Source organism: Micrasema longulum, unplaced genomic scaffold, assembly GCF_059751315.1.
Source record: "Micrasema longulum isolate JH-2025_06_02 unplaced genomic scaffold, ASM5975131v1 h1tg000732l, whole genome shotgun sequence".
NCBI classification, from domain to species: domain Eukaryota; kingdom Metazoa; phylum Arthropoda; class Insecta; order Trichoptera; family Brachycentridae; genus Micrasema; species Micrasema longulum.
Window position 1 is genome coordinate 805,192 of NW_028277927.1, and position 19,720 is coordinate 824,911.

The 19,720-nt window shown below is 29.8% G+C and overlaps 1 protein-coding gene across 1 annotated transcript in view; it reads left to right on the plus strand.

Moving 5' to 3' along the window:
* Positions 1–3,225: 3,225 nt before the first annotated feature.
* Positions 3,226–19,720, plus strand: part of bchs (WD repeat and FYVE domain containing 3 bchs) — a 50,114-nt gene continuing 33,619 nt past the window's right edge. Inside the window, exons 1-15 of the mRNA XM_088230137.1 lie at positions 3,226–3,533; positions 3,703–3,926; positions 7,166–7,411; positions 10,803–10,961; positions 11,850–12,042; positions 12,693–12,757; positions 12,854–12,975; positions 13,241–13,279; positions 13,925–14,129; positions 14,940–15,259; positions 15,931–16,340; positions 17,559–17,728; positions 17,824–17,991; positions 18,285–18,430; positions 18,591–18,747. Of these exons, the coding sequence (XP_088086263.1) occupies positions 3,723–3,926; positions 7,166–7,411; positions 10,803–10,961; positions 11,850–12,042; positions 12,693–12,757; positions 12,854–12,975; positions 13,241–13,279; positions 13,925–14,129; positions 14,940–15,259; positions 15,931–16,340; positions 17,559–17,728; positions 17,824–17,991; positions 18,285–18,430; positions 18,591–18,747 (2,604 nt within the window). The 5' untranslated portion in view covers positions 3,226–3,533; positions 3,703–3,722. The remainder of the gene's footprint in view (positions 3,534–3,702; positions 3,927–7,165; positions 7,412–10,802; positions 10,962–11,849; positions 12,043–12,692; positions 12,758–12,853; positions 12,976–13,240; positions 13,280–13,924; positions 14,130–14,939; positions 15,260–15,930; positions 16,341–17,558; positions 17,729–17,823; positions 17,992–18,284; positions 18,431–18,590; positions 18,748–19,720) is intronic.

The window sequence follows — 19,720 nt, forward strand, 5'->3', positions numbered from 1 at the left end:
ACGCAACAATCTGTGTGCAAGTGTAAAAAAAATATTTTTTTAAATTAGTAAAACATTTTTCAAAAAAGAAAAGAATTTTCTTAATGAAAAAGGCTGAAGTAAATTGCAATAGCACAAAATATATTAAAGCAAATTAACCTCATAATAGAATATGATAATTTTGACATTTGCAGACCAACAGAATATACACAAACAGTAAGCCTAGTATAAAACGTAGAAATTTGTAAGAAATAAAACGTGTAGTATCCGACAAAGTACCCACATCATTACTTGCGAAAATTGAAAACAAGAGAATGCAACATTATTTTTGCGGATACAGTGTGTCGCAAGGACAAAGGCTATTTGAAAATTTGCTACGTGAGTTTTTTCAGTACATTTAAAGCAATTTTACAATTGTGTTTTTTGTAGTATCCGGTTCCAACACTTGCGTTTTATTTCACTACGAAATTCGGAAACATTTGGTCACGGAAGTTGCCATTGATTTGAAAAAATCTAAACAGAATAAACCTGATAAATTATTGGAAAAAATGTTATTGAACTTAATATGTTAAGGACATTACAAATAGATAATTGTTTTTATTGTGTTGGCTTGATTCTCGGAAATAAATAAAAGCAGGTAATTTCAAAAATAATATAAATCTCTACCAAAACCAGCCAGAAATATTATTTAAAAATAAAGGTGTTTAAATTTTTATGTATAAACGAAACTATTGAATCATTTTCTTATCTCTCAATAAACTAAACATGATGTTAACGTTTAAATGGTAAGCGGCGAGAATATATGCCACACTTGTTAAATTTGGTCACACAATAGTTTTACGTATATTTTAATAATATACCCTTAAAGCTGAAAGGCTGGAAGTAAAAATTTTGCAAAATAGAGTTATGAATGTTATTTTGTTCATATATTTAGATTTTATTAATGCTTAAAACATTGGAGTCTTTCGGTATACCACTACTGAAATAGCTTGTTCTAATACACCAGTAGTGCAGTAATAATACTCATGCTTTCAACAAAATTCAACGGTTTGTTGGTTTTAAAGCAGTGGATAACGAATAAATTCCACAATGTTTATAACAAACTATCTCTAACGCAGTGAGGGATTTTGCACAAGATTAAGTCTTATTGTCATAATCAACCATACTTAAGGATTATGTCATTTCTTTTACCGTGAATTTCATTATTTTACTTTGATTTTTTTGACATACTGTTTACTTTCAATTACTGTTTTATTGCTTTTAATATCATGTCATTAAATTTTTATTAACCTGCTATTTTCATTAATAATTAATGTTTTAATTTCTTTTCTTTTCTTTTCGTTTTTCATTCAATATTCTACATTATTTCTTATACTTAAGTCCAAGGAAGAATAAGAGCGCTGGCCGAGCGGTTGGAAAAAAAACAACATTGAAGTCCCATAGTTATTTGATAGTCCATATTTTAAATGTTTTTTTCTTTAATATTCTTAACAATATTTTGAGTTTGTCCAAATTTTTGTGGACAAGGACTGGATTCAACTCCCTGGGGAGCTGTTAGTGGTTTTGTATTACTGTTAACTGTGACATCAAAAATACTTATGGCTAGTAATTTATTTAGGTTTCTGGGACTACAATAGGAATCTTCAAATGTGTATTAAATAAAATCGAATTTTCTCTACGGAAATGTGTGTATTTGCATAAAAATGTTATATATGTTTGTCGGTAACCTGAAAAGTATGTTTAACCATAACCCACTTCACGAAAATACGATTATAAAATTTTCGACACAGAAAAATCGATTTTTCTATCGAGACAATCGAAGATAACTAGTAATTTTCCACTGTATTACTGGCCCTGGACCTGTATCACAAAAAAAAATTACCGATTTTAATCGATAATACAAAGATGAATTTTCTACGCAAAAAATTGTCGGTAACGTGATTGATTTTTACGTAATCGATGGATCCTACTGAACATTTTTTACAAATTATATATATTTTCCGATTAAAACTTCCGAGTCGATTTCATCGTTTTATCTGTATGTTCCCGGTATAATCGACGAGGGCCTAGTTACCATGTCACGAAGCCTAAGATTTGATAGCTGTGGGAACATTCAAACAATGTCTGCAAAAAGTATAATTACAAAAATATTTGTAGGTAAATGAAACTTTAATGGGCAAGAAAGGCATTCAAGGTCTATGATTATGATAAAGACATCGTTCAATTTCAATGATAATATTAATACACACTTTATTAATTTTTAGTAACTCTTAGTTATCCACACAGAAAAAATGCAGCATCCAGAGATTATGCACGCAGTACCTACCTACGCAACTTAACATTTTTCAACTAATATTTCAATTAAATTATTCAACAGTGATTTTTATTGTCATTTTTAATATTTGACCTCAAATCTGCAATTTTCTGTTAAATTATTGATGTACATTTTGATCAAGTAGGTAGGTACCTAATTTTTAAATTTATTATATAAGTTGCTTTAATTTATTATAATCTACATTTTTTTTCCTGGAAATGCTATGTTTTTTTTGAGCAATTCGCTAAATTTTATGGTCAGCTGATAACCATACAGAATTTTTATCTTTTTTTATTAATTGTTTGTAGAGAAACCCGATTATGTTCATTTTGTGTTTGAAGCATTCTGGAATAATAATTGTAATTTTAGCATTTTCTTTGACTTAACAAATATGAAAAAATTCCAATCTTTTTATTCAATGTCATTAAAAAGTACTAATAAATTTTATGAAATCAGAAAAAAATATATCCTCTCAATAAACATGCAATATTGAAGAATCTTATAGTTTCAATAAATTGTTTACACATTTTAAAGAAAAAATTGTGTTTTTATTCAGAAATTTTTTAAGGTGACATCTGCATATACAAGTAAAAAGTAAACATATTTTGGAAACTAGATTCTAGTAAGATTCTCGGTAGCTCACTCTGGTTTCCGAAAGACGTGAGTATCTAACTAGTAACTAGGTTGGTTCACAGATGTCATTAAAAAGCTGACTAAATTTTTGTTCATATAATTTATATTTTAATTGATAAATATTATTTTACGAAGTATTTATTGGAAAGTTTTTGAAAACATGCAACTTTGTAAGATTTTTTGTTATATGTATTTTAAAAATAAACATAGTGAAGTTAGGAGTGGAAAAATGTTGCCGATCGAAAACAACTACTGCAAAAGTCAAAATTAAATCTTGAGTCAAATTCAACTATGTCCGAATGTCTGTCATGGCTGATTTCGGTTCAGCTGTCAAACGCGACTGTGGGCGTTCAGTAAGCGATATGTATTTTTAATGTGAAAATCACTCTGTTACACTTTTAAAAATTGGGTCAAATGCTGATGAGTTATTGTTTTTGAGTATTTACGTAAAATGTCTTCATACGCAGTATCAGAGATGCTGTTCGTTTCAGTGAAAATAAATCAATTATGTGACATTTGTGAAACATAGAATGACACTCTTGTGATATGTTTGCGTTGTTTACTTAATTTGTCGTGATTCATTTACTTCTTAAATATTGTAGTAATGGTGAGTGTACAGTGTGCAGGGTTTTTATGTGAATACTATACCTTGCAGAGATGAAATATTTTTGTGCACTTTACGTGTTTATTCTATAATGTAGTCGTTTTTAGTTGTGCAATCGTAAAGTATTAACGTCGTCACATTTGTAGTATTTACGGATACTTTATTTTTTCAGTGATTAAATATTAGTTGAAAATGAATTTAATGCGCAAATTGCGCGGGGCTGCCACTATGGGTGGCTCAGACCCGCCGGAAGGAACATCCAGCAGCTCTTCTCACACTCAATTAGGTCTCATGCATCTGAAGAAACTGTTTTCTGAATACACTCACCCCCAACAACCCCTCTCTGATGTCGAAAGGGATGATAAACTATACAACATGCTTCCTCTGTTTTGCAAGGTAATACAAAACTTTATTAGTTTGTGTTTGAATAAACAGATTTTTCGTAATTTGTGCAGCCCTATGTTAATCTAACTTGAATAAATTCTGCATTAATTATGACTCCATATTTGTCCCGTAAATGGTTCAGCAAATTTGTTCAAATTTGTATGTAAAAGTAAGTATTTTATACTATCACAATATTATGCAGTCGAAATAAATAGTTTAGCTTAATAGATTTGATATAATTTTCCAGATTATCTACACAGATAAAAGTAAGGGGGGTGTAATTATGTCTGTTGATATGCAATAAAAAAAATAAATGTAACTTACACAATTAAATATTTATCTTTGGTATTATTCTGATTCCATACTTTCGAACAAAATGTTGTATTTGTATATGTATTTATATTTTATATACTTAGCAACTAGGACATGGAAAAATAAGCATTTCATTATTTTTTAAATGAAAGCATATTCCTTATTAAATAAATTTGTAGTACCTACCTAGGTTTTAAAGTAGTACTTAATAGAGTTTATTTACATTTTTAAAACTGTAATTAAGTACTTTGAAATAGTAGCAAAATTAATTGGTATTATGTTTACCTACAATGGTGAAATTGGTTTCAGAGTACACCTAAAATCCTTCATTCAAGTGCAAATACTCGAATATATTTTTTAGTATTGTTTTGAAACTAGACCTTGACCAATCAGACTTGTATTTATATGACCTGCCACAAACCAATTCCACACTCCATTAACTACAAAAACATAAGTAAATATCATTTTATTGGGTTTAGCACAACCTCTTGGAATATTTTTTTGTTGGTCTTCTACTTAAATTTAATTTATTCAATAGTTTTTAGACTGATATTTTTTTATTTATTTGGAAGTTCAACAAGGATACATAAAATACATACATTTTTTAAGTAAGCATTACTAACATTCTTTATATATATTCTCAATTATAGAACTCCATATAATATGTATCTTGATGTATCTTCTTTTTCTTGCAAATGTACTTAAATCTCTAAATAATGTGTTGTAAAACAGAACACTCATGAAATAAATAAGAAGGTTGGGTTAGTTTAAGTGCTACCTTGAACTCAAAATTGATATTAATTAAGTGCTTCTGTATTATTTATTGTGTTAAAAAAAAAAAACATAAATAATCCAGTATAAACGTTTAATAGGTGTATTATGAAAAATAATTTCACATTCCTTATTTATCTGGTAAATTACATAGATTGGATATTGTTGGATTTTTACTATGCAGTGATTTTTTTAGAAATTGTTAAATAAAATTGTACCTACTTCTTTACTGTCAAAATACATTGGAAATTATTTCTGGATTCTTTATTCTCTAAGGCAGTAAATGAAAGAAAAATAAAAACATCCTTGAAAAATTTATGACTTTTATTTTTTTATTGAAAAGAAGAAACATGCTATATCCATACAATATCATTTTCCAGCACCTAAAATACAGTAACTTTTTCTCACAACTAACTGCTATACAAATAGTTTGTCATTGTTCTTTTAATACAATTGTAATGCGGAAGTTTAGTAGTTTATTTTTGAAAAATGTTTGGGAATAGACTATTAAACTAAGCATTTAAAAAAAATAAACATTCTATATCGTATTATCAGCGCCATGATTTTTAAAAGTTTTTTCTTTCTGGAATTACTCCGCATGTGACATCTCTTCCGCTTCTGTCAGTCCTTCTGCCGATTGGTCCGTTTACTTACCGTGAACCGGAAATCTTTCACAACTCTCTTATCATTGGTAGATTCATATGAACTAGTTACGTCGTTTAAAGTAGTTTGTTTTTATTAAAATATTTTTTATATCTAATTTCCCGTAGGGCTGAACTTCCTCGTTGATTTTTTTAACACAAGTCCCAACTCTATGCGATTAAAGTCCTGTGTTGATTCGGGACGAAAAATATAGTTGAAAAAAATGGGATTATATTTAGGGTAACTCTACAAATGTACAAGATGATTTTATAATTAAAAAAATATGTGTTAGGTTAGGTTGGTAATGGTAAATGGTTATGGTAAAGGCTGATTGTTTATTTATTTATTAATGAAATCATACAGTCTTTATATAAAACAAGGTACAAAAGATCAATTACAGATTTCACACTAATTTATTATGAATGCAGGAGGAGAAGGGAAAAATAATTGAATTCTAAAAAAGTAAAAATATAAATATTAAATAAAAACTACATAAAAAGGAGAAGACATTGTATAGCTACTCTACTTTCCTTCCTCTCTCTCTGCTTCCATGAACATTAAAATTTATTTGTAAAAATTCACAACCAACAATAATTTATTAGATGCAGGCTGATTACCTCTAAACTGCAGGCCAATTTTTATTAGACTAAATTTATGGCCATTGACCAACAACAGCAGCGTTAAACCATTATATGTACATAGGTAAAAAAAACTTTAATAAACTTCCGGAAAACTTAAAATCTATAAAAAATTATCAAACTTTTAAAACTAAAATTAAAAAACATTTAAGACTCACCCCTTCCTAGACTCCATACCAAAGAATGTTTATTTTTTATTTTTAATTTACCTTGTTTATTTTTAATTTTAATTTTAATTTACTTTGTTTTAATTTACTTTGTTTATATAAAAAAGATAAAATGTGAAACGAACTCCCTCTCTAAACACAAGTATCTACTTTATTAGAGAGGTAGAAACGTTATATTTAAGATGTTCTGTATTATTACCTATTTTGTATTTTAAAAATGTATTTTGTAAAAAAAAAAATATTCAATAAAAAAATAAAATAATTGATGGGTATTTATATAATGGAACATTGTCTTGTAAAATCAAGACCTGAATACTTTTGTCAACAGGAAAATAGTCGCGTTCACAAAAAATAAATTGAAAATCTCGTCGCATGTGCATAGCTGTAAAAATATTTAATAAACTTAAAAAAATAAATAAAGGAAATCACGTGTTTAATAATGAATATTTGGTAGACACCATAACTTTTCATATTTTTTAATTTTATTTTTTTAATTAGTATACTTTTTTTAATTTTTTTTTGGTCAGACTCTAAGAAATTGCTAACGCCAATAAGTCCGTTGTATATATTATGATTAGTAAAGGATTTTTAAAATTATTATATCACTGAGTATATCAGCATAGATAAAACAAAACAATTACAAAAAAACATTTACATGGAATAAACAAATTAAACCATTGAAATATACAGATTACAGTAAGAATATTGTATTGTATTTCAGGTATTCGGGGCAAGTCCTTCTGGTGAGATGAATGAGAAGTTTTGGGATATACTCGCCTTTTGTCAACAAGTTTCTAAACTCATGGGCACCGAAATTAGGAGGAGGGCATCCAACCAAAGTACGGAGGCTGCCAGTTGTGCCATTGCTAAATTTCTAGAAATAGAAAATAGTGAGGAATCCAGTAATGGCTGGATGCTTCTATCCACGTTAAATCTTTTGGCAGCAGGTGACCAGTCATTGGTACAGGTATGGGATACACGTTTCATATGTATATATTTTTCAAATTTACTTTATTTTATTAATTTACAAAAGCAGTTCACAAAATAAAACAGATAAGCATAAACAAATACAAGTCAAGATTGCCAAACGGCGACTTATTATCTTTTTAAATAAAGCCAAATAAACTACACCTTGGGACTTGGCACCCGGTTACAGAGAGCTCATATTATATACTTGTTACTGAGAGTACAAAATATATCAAATAATTTTTTACTTCTAATGTTCGCCTCATGGTCAAATGGTCAGCGCATTTGTCAGCCCTCCAGTAGGACTCAAGTTCGATTCCTAACATGAAATATTTATTTTTACATTAGACATAGCCCCTGGACTGCAACCTAAAACGCAAGACATCATCTTACCTTAATGTAACAAAAAAAATACCAAAATACACTGTGATTGGTGTACCACAGCAGTGCTCTATGGACCATTAGGAATGGAAAGGGAATGACATTGAATATTAAGACTAATTCAACTTTCCGACATCTGTTTGAATATTCATTATCTTTAAACTGGCATATCACAATGTTTTGAGATTTATGCAAATGAATACATTTTAATTTTCCTTCTCTAAAATGTTCTCCATCTCTGTTGTGATATCTTAAATATGAATAAATTTTGGGTAAAATAAACCAATAAAAAAAATATTACAATTTATAAAGAATGTAATATTCATAAATTAAGAATAGTCCAGAAGGAGCGCGAAATCATATTTGAATACATCAGACTGTGTCCAAAAAACCCCCCACTTTGCCCCACTTTGACCGCGCGCATGCGTGAAGTCGCCGCGTAATGTTGCCAGATCACGAAAAGTATAATCATAACACAAATGTAAGATAATTTTATATATATTTTTTAAAGTTCTCTAAAATTTTATTGTACACCCTGAAAAATTGATTGACACAACAGATTAGATAAGGAAAGGGTCATTTAATAAGAGTAATTGAATTAATGAGCTTTGTACTTTAAAAATAAAATAAATTTTATTTTTCGTAAAGCGAATATTTTAATGTCATGTTAAATAATATATGATGAGCAAAGTGGTGTTTAAAATTTGAATAACCTGGCAACACCAACAAAATATCAATTTTGTTTTCTTTGACAATCTGACAGATGGAAAAATAATTTAATTTTTAAGTAATGCATTTGCTACTTACACATGCATTTACTACTGACACATGAAATGTGATCCCATCCAGTTTCTTTAAGATCCCAGCAGTATTTCTGCACTTTAAAACGACACAACACGGCAAAGTTTAATTCAAATCGGGAGTTGCGTACTGAGCGACGTCCACAAAGAAACTAATAAGTCAAAACGTAAAACTTCTCCTTTAAGAGTAGTTTAGTCGCTCTCTGTTTGATCTGCGTATGCGGTTTCTGGACTATTCTTAATTCTATGGTAATATTCTGTATTTTTACGTTTGATTCCAGTATTTAAATCCAACTTATCTTCTTTCTGTAAATTGAGTATTTCTGTGTCATTTGTGAGTTTTGTGTCATTTGCACTATCTGCTGACGTGTCACATCAAATCGCAGCACCCATTGTTAAGGTTGATGTAATCCGTAACATCGGCGATGTCAATAATGCAGTTACCTGAAAAAACTAAATATGCATCTGGACAGCCACAAAAATCTAAGAAATATCTACCTCATTTTTTAAACACATGATTAAATTGAACTCTTCAAACTCTGTTCTATTTATAATACCTCTAGTGTTTTTACCCTTTTCTTTTGGACACCTAGGATTTGTGAAAACACATAATGTTTTCTCTATTTTCAACTATCACTATGATTCCTGTTCAAAGAGATAACAAGTTGTCATTGAGTTATGAATAAAACCTCGAATATCATATCTGAAATCTGCAGTTCCTGAGAACGGATATGTGACCCAGATATTTTATTTATTTATATTTAAATACCTCAATTTGGTATTACAGTTTTGTTATTTTGACAGTAGCCAAGCTAATGGTTTTTTTTTTCACATATTTTCATCCTTTGTACAAGATTGTACTTGCAAAATTGAAAAATAATTGTCTACCCACATTTTTTTATTATGGAAAAATGTAATGAACATACCTGCCTAGTATTTTTTAATTGCTTTTATAAATAAACACATATACATACTTTCACTAACGTGTTTTAAGATAGGGTACTAAACCCATAAAACTCATTACTGCTTCTGTTTGATTATTTATGAAAGTAGTTACCTATTAGAAAGTTTAAGTGGATAACTATGTAGTAAATACCGTCAAAAGACAATAAAATTATGTACGTACCTTGATTTTAAAATTAAATTAATATTGAAGCTGATTACTGTTGTTTTAAAAGTAATAACTCCTAAAGGGGAATCTACACCAATATTGAAATATGTGCTCATGTAAATGAAATATGATTTTTATCTAATTTTACTACTACTGGTACCTAATATCTTAATTGATTCTAGATCATCTTTAGGAATGTTAAAAACCCAAAATAACTAACAAGTCTTCTATCCATATTAGAAATGACTTTTTTTTCACATAATACGTGCAAGAGAAACCAATAGAAACCTAACTAATATTAAAAAAATAATGTATTAATTATTTTCCAAAAAACCTTTAATATCCCTTAAAGTACTCTCCATTGGAGCTAATGTACTCGTCTAATTTTCTATTCCGTTGTTGGAAACATTTTTTTAATTGGTTGTCTGTGATGCTTAACAGCGCCTCCGTTGTTATTTTCTTTGTCTCAAGAACATCGGCAAAACGTTTCATGTCATTTTTCAAAATCTTTTCATGTCATTTTTCATTCAAGGGAATTAAAAAAAAGTTGCAGGGGATTAGATCTAGTGAATAAGAGGGATCAGGCACAGTGGTCGTAGCCTTAAAAAATTAGGGCACAGAGAAAGCTGAGCATCCCCAAATTTTTGCCTAAAATTTCTCTGCAGTAAACTCCAGATAGCTCCACAACCTCGAAGGACTTCCAGAGCCGGGTTGGTCATCAATAAACACTTCACCTTTTTTTATACAGAAAAACCTTCCAACACTTCAATAATCCTCATAGCATCATGTTTGTAGGGCGTTAACATTTCAAGTACCAGTTTTCTCGAGCAGGAAGCAAAACTTCACAGCCGCGCGCTTAATCATCCATCGGAAAAACGACAAGCGCCCAAAATAATTCACACCATCTAAATAAAACCTTCTCCAGCGATGACACTCGACATTTTAACTGAAAAAAGGTAGTTCCCACCAGCAAAACCTGATACTTCATAACTCCGCCCACTACAACATCAGTTCGGTTTCCTTTGGGTACCCCCCCGTATGTTAAAATAGTTTATTGATTTTAGATTTCTTAAATAAATAAATAAATTATTTTCAAACAGGTAATGACTACTGCTGCTGTTCCGTCAACTCTAGTGAAATGCCTGTATTTATTCTTTGATCTCCCGGAAATGACTGACGCTGAGGCTGATGCCCAAGACGGTAACAGCGAATTCACTCCAAGAGAAAGGAGAATATTGCTTCAGAAAATCTTTGTACAGGTAATTAGTTACACGCTAAAATGTTTCACATCTCTAATAAAGATAGGTAACTTTTTGTTACTATGTCATACAAATAAAAGTTTTTATAGTTCTTGAAAAAAAAAGTTTGTTAAATTAATAAGAAACATATTGATATACCCTATCCCCAATACTGAATCTTCGCAGTTTATAATTTTTCTCACAGAAATAATTCATTAATTTTTATTTTAAAATATTGCATTTTACCACTTAAACAATTAAATAAATTATGATAACAATTAAATAAACAATTAAATAATATGAATAAAAACAATATGATATTTACTATAGTAATTGGTCGGTAAGGGACGAGAAAGACTTGATCCCCATTTGTAATTTTTTGTGATATTTTTTACCTACTGTGATATTTATACATAATCTAATTGTTGGAATATTTATATAGCCAATTTAAGTGACTATTAATTTTTTGAATATACGAAAGAAAATATCTGGTGAGGCAAAAAGGTGTTACCAATGCAGCGTACTTCTTTACTACTTACAGAAAATTTGTTTATTATATATGCTACTTATTTAGCTAGTTTTTATTTAAAAAAAATAATATTATACAGGTTGTTCTTTAAACCCTGTCACATCCGAAACCACGATAATCAGTTTGAGCAAGAAGACATTAGCACATTAAAATAAATTTTTAGATCAAATAAAATTTTAAAATATAAAATATAAAAAAAAAACAAATGGTTGCTAACTTTTGCAGGGGAGAAACGAGGAGGGGGGACAGGGGAGTCTGACACACCGTTAACCGCGCAATTAAAATAAATAAATCTGACATTGGCCCTTTTAGGCCCAAGGCACAGAATTATCTTCACATCTAACTCGAGTTACATATAAATATGACTATTTGATTTCCAGGTTCTAGTGAGGTTGTGCAGTCACCCATTCCCTTGCGAAGAGCTCTCCAGAAAGGATGACCTAAGTTTACTATTCTCTGCCATAACTTCGTGGTGCCCCCCACACAACGTGATGTGGAGGAAATCCGCTGCTGAAGTTCTAGTCACTTTATCAAGACATGGTCTCACACAAAATGTAGTCCAATATATTCATAGTAAGTGCAAGCTCGATACAAATCAAAATCTTGATATCCTATGCTACAACCCATTAAGAGTCTCGGCTGTCTCCAGGAAAATTCCCTACTGATCCTTATCTCTGATTTTGTCTTCGATTTCTGATACCTAAGGATGCAATCTCTTTCTCCACAAAATTCAGCAACATCAGTTTATGTTTCCTCATACTTTGTTGTTTGTCGGCCTCGTGGTGTAATGGTCAGCGCGTTTGTCTACCATGCAAGAGGTCTCGGGTTCGATTCCCGACATGGTTGATATGAAATACTGATTTAAAAGAGTGTTTTCAGACTAGAATATTTCATAGTCCCTAAACCTGAAGCGTAAGACTGATCACCGTACCTTCATGTATCAAAATTGATCGAGATATGCTGCGGTTGGTGTACCAATCCAGTGCCCTATGCACCATTAGGTGCGGAAAGGGAATGAGGATGATGATACTTTGTTGTCGCATTGGTTAGCTTGTGAGACTTTTATGTTATTTTTTTCTATAAATTGGCATATATTATGGCAAACGCATATCCTGTAGTAAATAGATGAAAGAAACACATGGTGATGATTTGAATTATATTTTAGGTACATATATGTAACGACACAAAATAATTTGTCATTTTTAATTTTGATTTATTTACAGATAAAGGTTGTGTTTCCTTGTGTATTGAAAATATGCAGAGAGTTCCTGAATTATCGCCATTAGAGGTCAGTGTATTTTTCTAGTTCTTTCATTTATATATATTGTTTATTTCTTTTTCATTCCCGTAAAATTACTCATAGGAACATATATTTTTCTTTCAGGTTGTGGAAATGTTTGTCGCTGTATTTTGTTTCTTAAAAGACTCAAGCGACGTTAGCCAATTGCTATTGGATGATTTCCGAGCATGTCAAGGCTATTTATTCCTATCTGAATTCTTATTGAAGTAAGCATATTTTCTTTATTATAATTGTATTGGAATATATAGTTTAGTGCATGTTTATAGCGACGTGTATGTAGTTTTTATGACCTTGTGTTTTCCACGATAAAATTAATTTGCATACCTGTTTTGTTCACCTCATCGATGCATATTTTACATGTACTGTTTATTATACAATATTGTTTACATGATTGTTTCTTTTATCAACAGTGTTGTTTATTATTTTATGCACTTATTATTTTTGTTTTCTTTTTTATTTCCGTTATTCCAGAGAGAGTAAACCACACATTCCTGATTTATTGACTGAAGGGTAAGATTTTCGCTCAACTTTTTAGATAGATTTTTTTTTATGGCAAACACGCATTCACTTTTATCGTAGAATTTGCATGTTATTTTGATGGTCTTTTGTTAATATGAAATGTTTTTTATTACGTATTACATGCGATATGTGTATGTATTTTTATTTCAAATGTCAACGAGTAGATTGATAACAATCAAATCAACGTCATTTTTTAACTTTGTAGTTTACTGTTCAAAAACCCTCATTATCTCAACTTCATTGCTAAAGCTGGAATCAGTTTATCTTGAAAAAAATACAACATACATAATACATATTTTAATAATAAATATTATGGTATGTTAATTGGTGGTCCTGTGGTGTAATGGTTAAGATGCTTGACTCACGTGGGGGTTCCAGGTTCGATTCCCGATAAGGCCACAATTATTGAATGTGATTTTTCTCAATTCTAGGTGTTTTGTACTATGATTAATTACAGTTATTGGGTTCTCTTTACCTGTTGTGGTGTACTTTTTAAAATATTGAGTTTTATTATTAGTTAATAGTGGATAGTCGAGCAGATAATTTACCAATTTGTACAACCAATTTGTGTTGTTTTTAAATCTCCTATATATCTCGTTGATTACTAAATTAGTACTTAAACTTAAACATTTGTAGACTCGAAGAAGAGAGGGCTAGATCTGCTGAGGGTAACGCCGCTATAAGGAACCTGGTGTTGATGGTGTCATCGCTCTGTTCATGTGGGTACACAGAACTGCGGCCACACCATGCGTCTGCATCGGCTCTGTTCCAGCTGCAAGGCTTCGTACTTCCACAACCCTCCAATAGAGGGCAGGCAGTGAGAAATGTTCAAGCATTCCAAGTAAGAAATTTTTATTTTTCATTTACAATTTTGTTTATAAATACATAGTTCGTAGAAATGTAAACTCATTACTCCATTCCAATTCTAATTAAACGTCATTGATTCCTACCAATCAACACTGCTTCGATTGATGGTGTTTCTCACCGCTGCCTAAAGTATCTACATAATGTGTGTATTTCCATTATTGTCAAGAAATCCTGGTTTAAATCATCCAATTGCTTGGACAACAGCCAGAAAGGACAAGTCTAATCCCTGTGCAACTGTGTTTGGTAATGTGATAGTGCAATTGTACATCAATTTTCTGTACTTATTAATGTTTTTCCTCAAAACAATTCTTCATCAAAATGGCGCCTTGGAAACAGGTTAATTAGACCAAATGATTTATAAAATTATTGTGAATTTAAAAAAAAATATTTTTAAATCAAAAACATGTGTGACATTTTAAACTTATTTATTTATAAATTTGTATAAACCACTTTAACTTTTAAGTTATACGTCATCCGGTTTTGAGATGATTCATATTATCTTCTTTCTCTCTCCTTCTTTCATTCTTCTCTTTTTTCTTACAATATTTTATAACATAAATAGCAATGCGAGTAATTCTAATTTAATTCAAGTCCTTATGATAAGGAAATAACCTCGAAACCGGTAAACGTATAACTCAAAAGTTTAAATTGTTCATACAAATTTTTAAATAAATGTTTTAAAAAATGTACATAATATATATAGTGAAAGATAATCTATAGTCTATAGGTTGTAATTAAAATCTGTCTTGACCTCATGTTCAAGAATGTTTTCTTTTTGTTTCAGGTTTTACAATCAGTATTTATTAAATCTACTTCACCAGCTTTGTGCTGTACTATATTAGATGCAATTTCAAGTGTATATCACGCTGATAATGCTAACTATTTTATATTAGAGAGTCAAAATACTCTTAGCCAATTTTCAGAAAAAATACACACTAAGAGCCCTGAGATTCAGGAAAAATTCTTTGAACTTGTAGAATTCACTGTGTTTCAACTAAATTTTGTGCCATGCAAAGAGTTAATATCCCTATCCATATTGTTGAAATGTAATACTTCAAGAGTTTGCAGTATAATATGTATAAAAACCCTACTGAATATACTAAGGTATGTTTAATTCCTTACTTTTAATGCATCACATACTTAGGGCTAGTTACACCACAAAAAGTCTAGTGAAAAAAAAAACATACCTATCGGTTGCGTTTTTTGTAAAAACGGGCAAGATTGTTTAAGGTTTACTTACCCTTTTCATTCAACCATATTTGTTCATTTTGGCAAAAATGCAACAGTAATTGAATTATATACCTTTTTTGGTGCAACTGGATGTAATTTGCTTATATTTTCAAAATAGTAAATGACTTGTTTAAGAACGGCTTTATTTTGAAAAATATTATGTAATTATTTAAATGAATTAATTTTACAATCCCAAAGTTAAAAATATTTTTTTTTAAAAAGTAAATGGATTGAATTGCTTATGTTTTCAACTTTTAAATATCTTGGTTTAACTGATTATTATTTGAGACATTTTCATCTCATAATATTGTTTTGTTTTGTAGATATTTCTTGATAAGACTCCATAGTGAATTTTTTTTGGACATACAGCAATCAACCTTCTTAATTTAGTTTTTTGTTTGACCATTGAACACGTTTCCCTAAGCAAAGGTGTCTGCAAGCATGACCAATAAGTAAAACTAAACCTGGAAGAGTGATTTATACTTTTTACCAAAATTATTATTTTCTTTACGGCTTATACTAATTTTCTATCTTCTTTCTTTTAGGCATAATGTTATTTTTAAAGATGTTTATCGAGAAGTTGGGATGCTCGAAGTCTTTGTTACCTGCCTATCTAGGTATGCAGCTTTACTTAGGGATAAAGAAATCGAAAAAGAGAAAACCAACATTGAATTTGACAATGCGGCTTCTTTAGATTCCAACAAGGCATTCTATAGCAATGAGAACCAACGATCTCCGAAGAAAACAAATGACGATGCAAAGTTAGTTCCATGTGATGACTCTGCCAAGGACGGTGTTAGCTCGGAAGAAGAAGAACTAGGCTTTCTCGTGATGGAAGGATTAACAGCATTATTGAATACCAATATTCATAATTGTAATGTGTTCCGTGAGTGTGGAGGAGCTAAATGCGTTCATGGTATGGTCGTATATGAAGACTGTAGAAGCAAAGTATTAGGTAAATATTTTACCCCATATTTTACTTTCAAAATGAAGACTAAAATTGACCCTCTTAATCATTATCCTCATCGAATGGTTCAAAGAGTCTTTTATTAATGTAAAATCATAATAATATGTCTATTTAATAAATTTATTTATACACATTATGACTGTTATTTATATTTTTTTTTATTTTATTCTAAATAAACACACTAAAAATATTTAAAAAATAAAAAATAACCATAGCTAGTAAGTATTTTATCCTAATTACTACATATCATTACAGTAACTCCTGTTTTCTATTCATTTATATTTACACTATTCTTTATTCTATTCCCTAAATAAATTACATAATTCAATTACACTTAACACAGTTACGCATATATTTATTTATTCATTCAAAATTACACTCGTTTTAATATAAGTGAACTTATTAAGGCTTTTTAGGCTGTGCCCGTGTCAAGCCATAATAATCAACAATAAGAAATACATAGTAAAATTAATTAGATTAAAATATAATGACATGGGATGCAATACAATAATAATCCAGAAAAAAAGGTATAAGTCAAAAATAATATAATTCCAAAGAATACAATTTAAAAAAGATAATCAGACATAAATATTAAAATGTTAATTATAAATTATATAAATTTAGATTCATACATAATCGAATATAAAAAATAACAGTATCATTGAAATCAACAAAATAAAAGCATAATATGTAGTTAAATAATATAGTAGTAACAAAATAATAGTACCATTGAAATCAATAGAAAAATAATATATATATAAAAACAAAATTGAAATGATAATTGAGATATGGTTTCTATAAACTCACTCTACACTGTAGCAAGAAATAGGAGTAATAAATAATATGCCAACTAAGATTGAGTACTAAATTAAATAATACAAAAATACATAATGAAAAAAATATCAAAATATATAAAAAGCAAATAATATTAAAATTATGGAAGGAAAGCAGATTTGTCAATTTTCGCTAATTGCTAATCTCAAACTTTAAAAAAAATTGACGACCTCTACGTCGACGAATATAGATTTAGATATTTTAATCAATATAAATTGACAGTTAAAATCGTTCTGGTGCACATGATTAAGAAATGTCAGAGATTCTTACATTGATAATTTACCATTTTTTTTACTGATACACATTTCAAATCCTTAGTCCAATATTAATTTTGATTAAAATCTTATCATTTATTTTTTCTGTTTATTTCAGGTATTATTCGTGAGTTGATATTAAGTGCTGGGGGGGATGACGACATGACCTCTTTATTAGGAACTTTACATGCAGCACCTTCTAATGCTTTAGTTTTAAAAACTCACATATTAAAAGCATTACTCGCTTGCTTGAGAGAATCACACAGAACCAGGACTGTTTTCAGAAAAGTATGACCTTATGATAAATAACTGTGACATTATGATTGATGTTTAGTGTTTATACATCATTTGAGTTTTATTTATTTTAAAAATCTATTTTACAGGTTGGAGGATTTGTTTATGTAACAAGTGTTCTCATTTCTTTGGAAGGAAAATTAGGTGGCACCGAAAAGCCAAAACGAGAGCTCTTAACGTTACTTTACATGGTCTTCCATACCCTCAGTACTGCCATGAGGTTCGAACCTGCTAATGCAAAATTCTTCTATCATGAAGTGAGTCCTAGTATTAGTATTTTGTCTTATCCAATGAATATCTTTATCTATATACATTCGTATTATACTGGTGTTTATTGTAGTTTAAATCAATTAAAAAATTGTAACATAATTTAATTTTAATACAAAATTAATTATACCATTACTTTTTGATTGTACATACGATGTTAGATTTTCTTTCTATAAATTTTAGTTCAGTCTTTCAAAAGTTAAGGTTAACATAGCTTGAGAAAATTGGATGAATCTGTCCACTATGTATGCATATTAATAAATATTTTCATCTTATCCTTCAGGTTTGCACAACAAGCCTCTGTGACACGATACGACTTCTCGGTTGCTTCACACCAACTATTTATATAGAGAGTAATACCGACCCAGTGGATCCACAATTTTATGATAGATTACACTCACTTTTTACAAGTAATATTTTAGAAATCAGGTAAATCAATAAATTTATTATATTTTTTATACAAAGACATATATGTTGTTGATTAACTATATGTTATAATATATTTATAAAATTTAATAACATGACATTAATTAAAACACCGGGGATTTATAAAATGTTTCTAAATAAATGTTTATAATATTTTTTTCAGTATACCTGATGAAATTCCCCCTGTACTCGCACACGCATGTATAATCCTTCGCCTCCTGTATGACGTAGCTTTAGATGCTTTTGAAAAACCCGTATTTTGTGGTTCTTTGGCTGTCAGATCACCAAGTTTAGCGAGGCAAAATGCCATCACTTCCGAGGTTTGTTATATAAACACTATTTATATTTTTCATAGTGATAGTAATAATATTGGGTTCTACATTCGTAAAACACTGACTTTATTTGAAATTATGTATTTATGGAAATTATCAAATGGAATGAAAATAATTCATTAAATTTTACAATTTTGACACCACAGTGTCTTATTGTTTTCCATTGTCAAAACTTTAGTTAGTGAAATCGCAATCAGTTATAAAAGTTTTTTTTTTTTATATATAAAAGAAATATTTGCATTCTTATGATTAACCCAAATATTTCATTTTGAGGGCCATTTTCAGCGAGTTATAAATAACTCACTATCAGAAAATGGAATCAAGTTGGGGTAGAGTGGGATTCGAACCACAGGCCTTTGGTCCGTGAGTCCGAGACACTAGCCACAGGACCACAACCCGATCAAAAATTATTCTGAATAGTAAAAGCTAATGTATATGCGATGCGAATCGTCCATATAAGCAATTAAGCTTACCATTATATTTGAATATTCATAGCAATGTTTTATAGTAACTTTATTTTTTGAAAAACAAACAAATAATTGTTATTTCTTTTAAATCATTGTCACTGTTTGTATTTCCCTCCAAAAATAAATAAAAACATTAATTAGGCACACCCAGCGCCAGCATTTAGCCAAAAAACTAACTGATCATTCCAGCTTATTTCTTCATATAAATTAGTATGCTATATTTTTAATACCTCAAATCCAGTTAAACTCAAATTATTTGCCTCAAATTATTGATGATTCTCAATTTGGAAAACAGTATTTCGAACATTGTTTTATAGGGACTATTTTTCTTTGAGATGATGCAGTCATATGCCCACCTACTTTCGTTCAGTCATATCGCAGGACATGTGGCGCTCGATGTGTCTGTTTTTTGGCATTATTAATTTCATCGGCCAGTTGAGATTACAATCGTAATGGGAATATATCTGCCGAATTATTTGTGGTATTTTTACAAA